This window comes from Capricornis sumatraensis, chromosome 1, assembly GCF_032405125.1.
Source record: "Capricornis sumatraensis isolate serow.1 chromosome 1, serow.2, whole genome shotgun sequence".
NCBI classification, from domain to species: Eukaryota; Metazoa; Chordata; class Mammalia; order Artiodactyla; family Bovidae; genus Capricornis; species Capricornis sumatraensis.
The window spans coordinates 68295972-68306912 of record NC_091069.1 but is presented as its reverse complement, the minus strand read 5'-3'; the positions used below and the strand labels follow the sequence as shown (position 1 = coordinate 68306912).

General features: G+C 33.6%; 1 protein-coding gene across 2 annotated transcripts in view; it reads right to left on the bottom strand.

The window, feature by feature from the left end:
• Positions 1-3586: 3586 nt before the first annotated feature.
• Positions 3587-10941, bottom strand: part of PNPT1 (polyribonucleotide nucleotidyltransferase 1) — a 40874-nt gene continuing 33519 nt past the window's right edge. For both annotated transcript variants that reach the window (XM_068975685.1, XM_068975764.1), the window contains exons 20-28: positions 10616-10687; positions 10467-10530; positions 10061-10144; positions 9657-9740; positions 8655-8761; positions 8513-8568; positions 6951-7029; positions 5364-5411; positions 3587-4214 (exon numbers count right to left, since the gene is read on the bottom strand). In XM_068975685.1, coding sequence (XP_068831786.1) covers positions 4056-4214; positions 5364-5411; positions 6951-7029; positions 8513-8568; positions 8655-8761; positions 9657-9740; positions 10061-10144; positions 10467-10530; positions 10616-10687 — 753 coding nt within the window. In that variant the 3' untranslated portion in view covers positions 3587-4055. The remainder of the gene's footprint in view (positions 4215-5363; positions 5412-6950; positions 7030-8512; positions 8569-8654; positions 8762-9656; positions 9741-10060; positions 10145-10466; positions 10531-10615; positions 10688-10941) is intronic.

The following is a 10941-nucleotide window of genomic DNA, read 5'->3' as shown; positions in this document are numbered from 1 at the left end:
GTGCCCCTGAGGATTTTGGCTTTGTAAACATCCCTGGATCCTTGGGGATTGCAGAAGTGGCTTATAACTCCTAGAAAGAGATAACACTTGCCCCCTTGTAGAAAGTTCTCTTCCATATGCTTCCATTTCTTCTGGCTGAGAGGCCATGGTAACTAGGGTTAAATCTAGTTGTAATATGTCTGGGGACTGCTTTGCCTGATAAGGGAGGAGATTACACACCCAAGGAACTGAAAAAATAAACTAGCATGTACTAGCAGGAACCAGAGTACACTTGGGCTTGAATTTTGAGGGTTCTTGATCAAGAGGACTGGAGGCTAAGACTGGATAATTAAGATTTCATTGACTTTGGGACAGAAGATTTAATTCTTATCAGTACCCTAGAGGATGGGGCAAACTCACTGCTGGTGTAGCTCTTTGAAACCTGGAAAAAGTGAGATAAGTGGAAATGAGCTTATACCATAACAGCAGCTGACTGCTATTTATTTTGGTAGATACACGTGGCCTGTTTTAAAACAATTTAAAGTGTGTTTTAGATAATCATCTGCAAATGTTTTTTCTTTTCCACCTGTTTTTAAATCTCATCACACTGGTTAGGACCTCAGAACACTGATGGTGTATTATGTTCATCATTCAACACTGATGAATGAAATAGTGGTGATTCTGGTTTTGTTCCTGACTTTAATGGCAACATCTTCAGTATTATATACATGTTCTTCATTGCTGATAGATGCCACTTACCAAGTTGAGGACAAATACTAATATTCAAAATTCTCTAGGAAATGTACATTGAATCCTATAAATAGCCTCTCTTGCATCTGGTTATCATATGGTTTTTCTCTATAATTCATTATAGAGATTATATGCCTACCCATCCTTGCATTCCTGTAGACTATTTGGTCCTAATAGCTATTGCCAATATTTTATTAAAATAATTTATCTGTTTTCACAAATGATAATGGCCTACACATTTTAGTGTTTTAAAAAATATCATCTCTTCGGAGTCCTTGGCAACTGCATTAAATTTTATGGCCACAATATCAAAACTATAGCCGGCTATGCAATTTTGGTTTTCATGAAACAATGGGTATTTTTTAGTGTTTCTCAGTATATGCAGAATAAAGTTCAGAGTCCTAAGTCTAGTATCCTAAACCCCTCTACAATCTGGCCTCTACTTACTGCCTTCTTCATCCACTGCTAAAACTGTTCCATTCCACAGGCAGCCTTTCCCTTTGTAATCATTCTTAAAAGCCCAACTCAAATATCACCTTTCCCTAATGATGTCCTATTCAAATTCCACTTCTTAGAAACTTTCATTTTTTCTTCCAATTAGAATTAACCTATTCTTTCCCCTATCTTTTTATGACTTTTAAAAACCTTTACTAGACTGCTTATCAATCAGCTTTTCATAAACTACTCTCTATGTAAATCTCAGAAGGAAACAAACTATTCCATAACTTAGTACTGTGCTCATAATAGGTAGTTTTAATTACTTTTAATTTTGTAAATTTCAGAGTTACTTTGAAACCTGTTGCAGTGATTTGAGATATGCTTGAGATGGTAAAACTAAGATTGTTGTAAAATATTATCTCTGCAAAAGTCATTTATGCCTCAGTTGCTTTTTCAGATATTCAGGTGAATATCCAACCAATATGTTGGTTGGTGATTTCATGCTCATATTTAATAAATCAAACACTTTTTTCTTTAAAACTATTTACCCCTCCAGGTTTACTATTCATGTCATAGATCTGCCTGTCTTCACAACCCTCAGGCTGAAATCTGCCTTTTCTTCTCTCACCTGCATCCTCTACTATCTGAGTTAATCTAAGTCTATCCATTTTCTTTTTATGTTTGTTCTGCAGTATCTTGGGTATAGGCTCAGTCCATTTTTTCTGTACATTCTCCTCGCCCAGGAATGAGCCCTTAAGAATTCCTCCTTGCACCAGGTTTAGGGTTATCAGATTTAGCAAACAAAAATACATGAAACCCAGTTAAATGTGAATTTCAAATAAATGAGGAATAACTTTTTAAAAATATAAGTATATCCCAAATATTATAGAGGCCATACTATACTGAACATTTGTTTACCTGTAATTTCAATTTCACTTGGCATTCTGTTATTTTATCTGGCAATCCTGATCAGGTTTGACACCTTTCTCAAGTTAAGCCTGTCCTTTTCTCCTCAAGAAGTTGAACTCAGAGACAAGTAACTTCCTGTGGACAGCCATCTTTTGCCCCATGCTATGAAAATATATTGACTTAGAAGAAAAAAGCTGTTATATGGAAAGAAGCTCAAATGAGAGGTCATGAGACTCCATAGGCAGGGAGAACTGTCTTAGTTCCTAATAAGTACCTGACAGTCCTAGTTCCATTCCACCATAGGGATTGTGACTAATTTTCTGTAAAATAAATTCAGGGTCCTATGATAAAATTCCCTCTTAGCTTTAACTTAATTTAGATTCGTTTCTGACCCTTGATACCAAGATACATTCTCTTTTCCATTTTCGCTGCCTACCACCCTAGTCTGTCATGAGCCTGGAATTTTATAAAAGCCACTTAAACTTACACGACCTTCATATCTTTCCTCTTCTTACAAGTAAGCAAACATTATTCTTTCCAGATTAAATGCTTTGAAAATTATCACCTTGCATTGATTATATCTCCTCTTATTTTATATTCTTTTATAAAATCTGTTTTCTAATTTTGGTGAACAACAGGCACACTACTAAGGAGTAAAAGGACTATGTGAAATTGGTTCCTAGAATAGAAAGGCTGCTGTATATTCTACACATACCATACTAATAAAGTTTTAGTCCCTTTATTCGGAATCTTCTTTCCAAAATTGCTGTATATCTTCCTCCACTTCATTTAGGTCTCTGCTCAAAAGTTACCTATTCAGAGATGCTATTCTGGATCATTTTATCTACAATAGTACCTTTTTTTTTTTTAATTAAAAAAAAATCACTCTATCACCTTACCCAGTTTTTCTTTAAAGAACCTACCACTATCTGACTTATTTAGTTATTGTTTCCATCCACTAGAATGTGAGCATTGGAACTTTGTTTTGTTTACTGATATACCTCCTGTACACATTCTAGAACTTGGCACATAGTAAGTATTGAATAAATGAATGCTATGCTTGGCTGAACTGAAGTAAGAAAGATAATGATGTTAGATCCAGAAATTCAAGATATGAGAAGAAAAAAAATTTGTATTAAAAAAAATCTGTGATTTATGGGCAGGGAAGTGTTAGTAACAAAGATTATAAAGGAACAAGTCTTGTGAGTACCTATACTGCATTACTACCAAAGATAGGGAGTCAGTTTGAGTTATTATAAATTAGAGATCTTAGCATATAATAGCCCTCACAGAAAAATTTTATTGGAAAGCAGGGAAAACTACCAAGATATGAATGAAGACAAAAAATAAAAAAAAGTTCAGACATAAAGTATATGACCTTGGTTTAAGTGGAAATGGAACCCTTTAGTGGTTTGTAGTTAGTGACCTATATTTTCAGTTTGTGGCACTGATGCTGCTACAGCTAAGTCGCTTTAGTCGTGTCTGACTCTGTGGGACCCCATAGACGGCAACCCACCAGGCTCCTCCGTCCCTGGGATTCTCCAGGCAAGAATACTGGAGTGGGTTGCCATTTTCTTCAAGGCATGCATGCTAAGTGGCTTCCGTTGTGTCTGACTCTGTGCGACCCTATGGACAGCAGCCCACCAGGCTCCTCTGTCCACAGGATTCTCTAAGCAAGAATACTGGAGTGGGATGCCATTTCCTTCTCCATTGGTCTCTAGAGGTTAAGAACTAGTTTTATTTTTCCAAATTATTAGCAATTGGGAGTCTTACATGTATAAATGATTTAATAATATGTATTGATTTATAATGTAAATAATAATACAAGTAACTCGGAATTTAAAAAATGGAACACCTAAAGTAAGCATTTTCATACAAATCATTAGACTGTATTTATATTATATATACATCTACACGTTAGAAGATGCTACTGAAATTTTGCTCTATAGAATATCACTCTAGAATTCTTAAAAAAAAAATCACGGGGAAGAATTAGATGATGACTGTGAAACAGATTCTCCCATTACAATACTACTTCTGTCATTTAAAGTTTTGACAACAGTTGTAGCTGGAGACTGGAGCACTTTACGAGAAAGCCTCATTCTTCCATCAGCTGGATCACGTCCAAAGTATTTCACCTGTGTTAAAGAAACAAGTATACTTTAAATATACTGGTGTGCTTCAGTCCATGGGGTTGCAAAGAGTTGGACATGACTGAGTGACTGAACAACAACATACTTTAAAAGTTATAGCACACTGACTGATACCCAATTAAAAGATACTTGGTCTAAAAAGGCAATGATTAAGGTTTTTACTTGTTCACTGAAAGCATACCTCAGTGCTAATTGGAGGTATATGCTAATAAATACTTGGTTAAGGAGTGATTTTAATCTTCTTTTAGACTTATCTGTGCCTTTTTGTTTGTCCCTATTATGGAAGAACATTAAAAACTATGGTGAATGAATCTAGACAAGAGCTTCTTGACCCTAACTGTGCTACACTCTATATAGGATTATGCTTGGGTCACTCAGACTAACACTCAAAGGACCATCTATCATGTTGAAGGTTATTTGGCTTGACCTTAGACACTGAAAGTCAGAGGGGGATGTACTAACTTTTAAGTCCCTTCTGATGTAAAAAAAAAAAAGTCTTATACAGAGAGATTATGTTGTAGTTCTTACCTTTCCCTGGAGGCTTTGTGAATAATGGAATGACAGATTGGGAATAAACCTATGTCTTAGTTTTTACTCAGGTCATAGGTATTAGGTACTACTGGAACAGAATGTAGTGTAGCCAAAAAAAACAAAAGCAAAACACCAGACTGGCAACCACTTCTTTCATCTATTCATAAGGACTATTACAAAGGTCAATTTGGTTATCAAAATTCCAGAACTGACATCATCGATTTCATCAAACTCAAAAACTTTCAGCCTCAACCAGTATATACCAAAGCAGTTCAAGTCTTAACTCTCAAAGTTACCTATCATGTTCCTCATGTCCTGTCTCTGAATCACTGATTATACATATCCATTGCTGAGTTGCTCATGTATTTTTAAAAGCTTTAAAGGGGGTCTGTTGTCCTAACTAACCTGTAAGCTCTTTAAGGGTAAGAACTGTATCTAAATCCCTAATGAGTCTTTTTTAAGGAAGAAGTTAAAAAAGAAGACAGCATATAAATAATATAAACCACAAATGTAGATTTGAGTCTTGCAGCTTATTTGATTAAACAAATAATTGAAACAAAGTATAATTTACAACTTTAAGGCTAAAAGGATGAATACAAGTACCTGAATTTCTTGGCCAACTTCTAATCCTAAAGCACTGGGATGTTTAATCTGAAAGACAACATGTTAATCTATTAGTTGTCATGCATAACTACCTGTTATCCATGGTAGTACACATTTTTTTCAAAGTGGAAAATAGCTTTATTGGTTTAATCAATGAATCTAGGGAAAGGTATATGAGTATTTGGTCTATTACTTTTTCAACTTTTCTGTAGGTTTAAAAATCTTCAAAATGCTGAGAAAAAATAAATCGCAGTCTTATAATGATTATATATTCATGTCTTCATCTTCTCAGAACAATGTCCTACATGTGATGGGACTTATACCAAAGGTACCTGTACCTTTACTAGACACTCTCCAAAAAGTTTGCCCCAATTCACATTTCTGTATGTCCATTTTTATCTCTACACTCTGATGCACACTGGGAATTTTCAACTATCTGAAAAGCTGAAAAATGGGAACTTGGCTTTACTGCATTAAAAAAAATTGCTATTGATACTGAATATCTTGGTCAGCTTAAAAAACAATTTTTCCATGTTCTTTGCTCATTTTTCCTATTGATACTCATCTTTCTTACTGGTATATGAAGTATATACCAGTATATGAAGCCTCTGTCATATGTTAAAGTATTTTTTCCCCTAAATTGCTGCTTGTATATGAAGCCTCTGTCATATGTTAAAGTATTTTTTCCCCTAAATTGCTGCTTGTCTTTCAAACTTACTATAATTTTGTCATAATTTTAAAAAGTGACGGGGTCAAATGTTATCACTTTATTTACATTTTTGGCTATGATATCATGCTGAAAAAGATTTTTCCAGTTCCAAGATTAATATCTATATTTTCATTTAGTGTCTTGCCTCAACCCTTACCCTTCCTGATGTCCAGATTTTCTTTTTCTGCCCTCACTGCCTTAAATTTTTTTTTTCTTTTTTACATTTAACTCCTTGAACCAAATAGGACTTTGGTATAAAAAGAGGAAAGATCCAGTTTTATGAATACAGGCTATTCCAATATGATTTGTTGAATAATCTTGGTTTCTCAACTAAAAATGCAACTTTTAGTATGTATTATATTCTATGCACATAACTGGGTTTATTTCTGATTTTTGTTGTCCATTTCTGGGCCAGTAATCCATTGTTTGATCCTGTATTGCTTTATATAATATTTTAATATTTGGTAAAACACCTATTTCTCTGCCCCATAGTATTCTCGAATGGTTTCATATTCTTAAGTCTTCCAAATATAGACTATAATAAAGATTAAGGACATCTTAAGAATTATCTTTCCATGACTGGCTAGTCAGGAAAATTGGGAAAACAGGGCTATAGCCAGATATTTTTAGAAATTGCTATGTGTTAACTCTAGAACTGTTCCACCTCAAAACATTCAAGAATGTTTCTACTCCATCACTGAAGGAGAAACATTATCTGGTAAACAGAGTAAACCCTTTTGTCAAGCAGTATTTCTGTCTTTTTTGTTTTTTCTTTGTATTTAGTCTAGTAGTGGACAACGTGTATAGTCTTTATCAACCTAGGTAATTTCACTATGGTTATTTTAAGGCAGTTAATCGAATGCCTTTCTTGTTTTTACCTTTCGTTGATCAAGTTGTGTGTTGTGAAGCAGTACTGCAGTCATATTTGGATAGAGTTTAACCATTACTCCAGTGTCTCTATAGTAAGGAAATAAGCCTGATTAGAATAATAAGGAACCTTATTATCTACAGATAATTAAACTGTGGTTATGTTTTCACCGGAGAACAAAGTAAAAAAACACATAAAAACCACTCTCCAGTGCATGTTTTTTATAACCATAAAAAGTATGATTATCTAAGTGGGATACTTATTTTTCCAATGGAAAATATACCTTGTATTTAAATACTGACAGATCAAAGGACAGAGAGAAGATAAAGGAAAAACAGGTAGGGAAAAGCTTTTGGAATATACATTCTTTTATATTTCTTTTCATAATATTTTCCAAAAACTTTTGAAATGGCATTAAATATTTTAAAGTAAGTGTAGAATGATCAACCTGTTAAATAGTGATTTAAGGAAGTGAAGTGAAGTGAGTGAAAATTGCTGTCATGTCTGACTTTTTGCAACCTCATGGACTACATAGTCCATGGAATTCTCCAGGCCAGAATACTGGAGTAGCCTTTCCCTTCTCGAGGGGATCTTCCCAACCCAGGGATCAAGCCCAGGTCTCCCACATTGCAGGCGGATTCTTTACCAGCTGAACCACAAGGGAAGCCCAAGAATACTGGAGTAGGTAGCCTATGCCTTCTCTAGTGGATCTTTCCGGCCCAGGAATTGAACTGGGGTCTTCTGCATTGCAGGCAGATTCTTTACCAACAGAGCTGTCAGGGAAGGCTGATTTAAGGAAGTGGGTTAGAGAAAATCGGGTACTTATTTTATTAAAAAAATATCTTTTTTCCTCTAACCTACTAAAATAAGCCAGCCCATTTCTTAGTTTTCACCTGTGATATTAAACAAACTATTCCATTGTCTTTTATGATTCATTTCAATTAGTTCTGAACATTTATGTTACATCTGATAATTTCTTTCTTTGTTTTCTTAAGTGAATTTTCTTTCTTCTGGTGGGAAGGCGGGAGGGAGGGGATGTGGGATCATAGTTCCCTGACCAGTGATCAAACCCACACCCCTTGCAGTGAAAGCCTGCAGTCTTAACCACTGGACCACAAGGGAAGTCCCCAAAAGGTAATTTTCTGATTGAGAAAATTCAGTCTTTTTAGCTACTTTCAAAAAATGAAGTTGAAACTGGCATTAAAAAAATTGTAATACTTAGGCATTTAATACTATCTTTAAAACAAGTCAACAAGAAACTACCAAAAAAAAAAAAAAGTACAAAGAGAAAGGAAATATGTTTATTGGAAGGTTAAAATGGTGGGAAATGTGGTTAGAAAACAATTCAGTCAGAAAAATCTATTAGTATAATAATCATCACAGAACCATGTTCATGAAAATCTACAAACTGGTATAGAAAATAAATTTTATCTTAAGAATAATGATTATATGGTAATTGACACTAATCTAAAAACCTTATACTTTCAAAATAAATAATGCAAATGTGAAGTTAATATGAGGTTATAATATAAAATCTTACAAAAAGTAGCATAGTATTTTAGTTGATATTACCTGATTTCAGTTATTGTGGCAGTGTACACTGCTCCAAATTCTAACTGCTGCTCTTGCTGTAAGTACAAAATAAACCATAAGATTCATAAAGAAAACAGTAACAAAAGGTAGGAAAGAAAACTATCAAAAGCTCAATACTTACATCATCTTTGCAGATATCAGTAATGAAGTCTTTTGCTTCATGCATGGCACTAGGTGTTGGTGCAAAGATAGAAAATGTTTCTTCATCTACCTGGCTAATAGTGACTCCTTTTAAAAAGATAATTTTACATATTGAAGTTAACTTGATCATTCCAGTGGAGAAAAGCCTTAAAAGTAAATTTGAGAGCAGGGGGTGACCTGGAAGTAGCTGGGCAGGGTTGTCTGTTTAATCACAAGGAATCACGAAGGGATTCGTTCATCAACAAATACACATGGCACACCTGCTACGTATCCAACACTGCGCTAGGCCCTGGGGATACAATAGTGAACCAGTTTCCCTACTTTCTTAGTGGGAGAAAACATTAAGTTCTAATTTTGGTTCTATGCTTTTAATTAGAAGAAACTATAGAACACTTTCCTCACCGTTTCTTGTTTTTCCCTCTTTTTAGAGTGGTCATCGGATGAATGAGGGATGAAACCATGTCATTTCTCAATCTTGGGAACTGCCTGAGGTTATTTGACTTCTTATGCTCCTTCTAGAACCTCAAAGCTGGTAAGTGACTAGGTATCCCAAAGATTGATTCCAGAAAAAAAAAAGCAAATTAAAGCATACTACTTCTACACATTCTCTAAAGAAAATAAGAGTCTAAATAAATAAGACTAAGTAAAAAATAGAACTCATAATAAGAAAAAGTAAAGAAAACTCTTCTAATGTGAAAAAGTAGTTTTTCTAAATGCCTGATTTTAAAATGTTAAAGCAAAAAGGATTATTTCTAAGTCACCCTTCTTGAATATAATTAAAGATGATCATTTACTCATGTCAATGTTACATCCTTTTCTCATCTCATTGAAATGACAATGTTACATTCTTTTCTCATCTCATTGAAATGTCAATGTTATATTTCTCATTTCTCAAACGTATTTTTGGAGAGAAACAGTAGAGATGTAATGGCAAACTTACATGACCTAAATAAAAAAATCCCAAACTTCATACAACTCTTACCTGTTTCAGCCTGAAGTTTTTTTAAATGATATCCACCCGGTCCAACAAATTTTGCTCGTTTTGATAACGGAACCTGAACAGTTTCTGAAATGTAGCATAGACAAAAATAGAAATAATTCATATTCATTTATATATATATATGTATGTATGAACCTAAAAATGTACTGTTCAGTCAAGTCTTGGCTAAGACGCTTGTACAAATATTTTAGTATGAAACAGAAAAACAGTTTACTACATGACTAAGAAAGTTCTTATGTTTCAGATTATCCCCTCAAGTTTAAAGTATTTTAACTATAAAAGCATTTAAATTGTTTTGTGTATAGATTTTTAAAAAGTTTTTAAATAGCAGTGTACTTCCATATAATGTTTACCTTATCATCAAATCAATAATTTTAATGTATTACCTACAACAGGTCCATTTTCTTTTCTAGATGCTCGAGGTTTTGAAATAGTTTTGTTCATTATCTGTAATATCTCCTTTTTTGCCACTAGAAGAAATAAAAACATAATAATCAAAGTTCTTTGCATCTCAATTACCTTAAAAATTCTACTTGTATTCCCCTCTCCATAAATCCTATCTTGAGGAGTCAGTTTGTAAAAATTGAATTTTCACTGGTCATCCACTTTGGTGATAGTCATGTACCTAGAAACTTAATACTTCTTGATATAGGTTATTACATTAAATTTCATTTTCTAAAGCAGTATTTTAGAATAAGCCTATTTTAAATAATAAGCCTAATGGGAAATATAATTCACATTTAACACATAAACAGTGATGAAAGAAGAATCAGGCATACTGGCTTGGCATACCTGAGGCTTGCTGAATGGCCTCCATTACAATTTTTATTGGTATTCCAGGTAATTTGATGTCAGCCTAATATGGAAAAGCCAAAAAATTATATAAATATTGATTTATGATATAATTTAAGTGTTTAAAAATAAAATAGGTTCTAAAATACCTGCAATGCAGTTATTCCTTTAGAAGTGCCAGCTATTTTGAAATCCATGTCACCATGGTAATCTTCAATCCCCTTAAACAATTTTAAAAATTATGATATAGTAATAGTTTTAAACAAAAGTGAAATTCACCCATAGTCAGTATAGAGGAATTTTTTAAAATAGCTTTATAAGTAAACTATGTCCTTTAGAACATACATATTTCACATATTAATAAAATAAAAAACTCATGTATTATATACAAAAAAAATATGGAGTTTTAAGTTACATATATTTCATTAGAAAATCAGTTTACTTTTAGATAATGTCCCATAAATGCATAAGGACT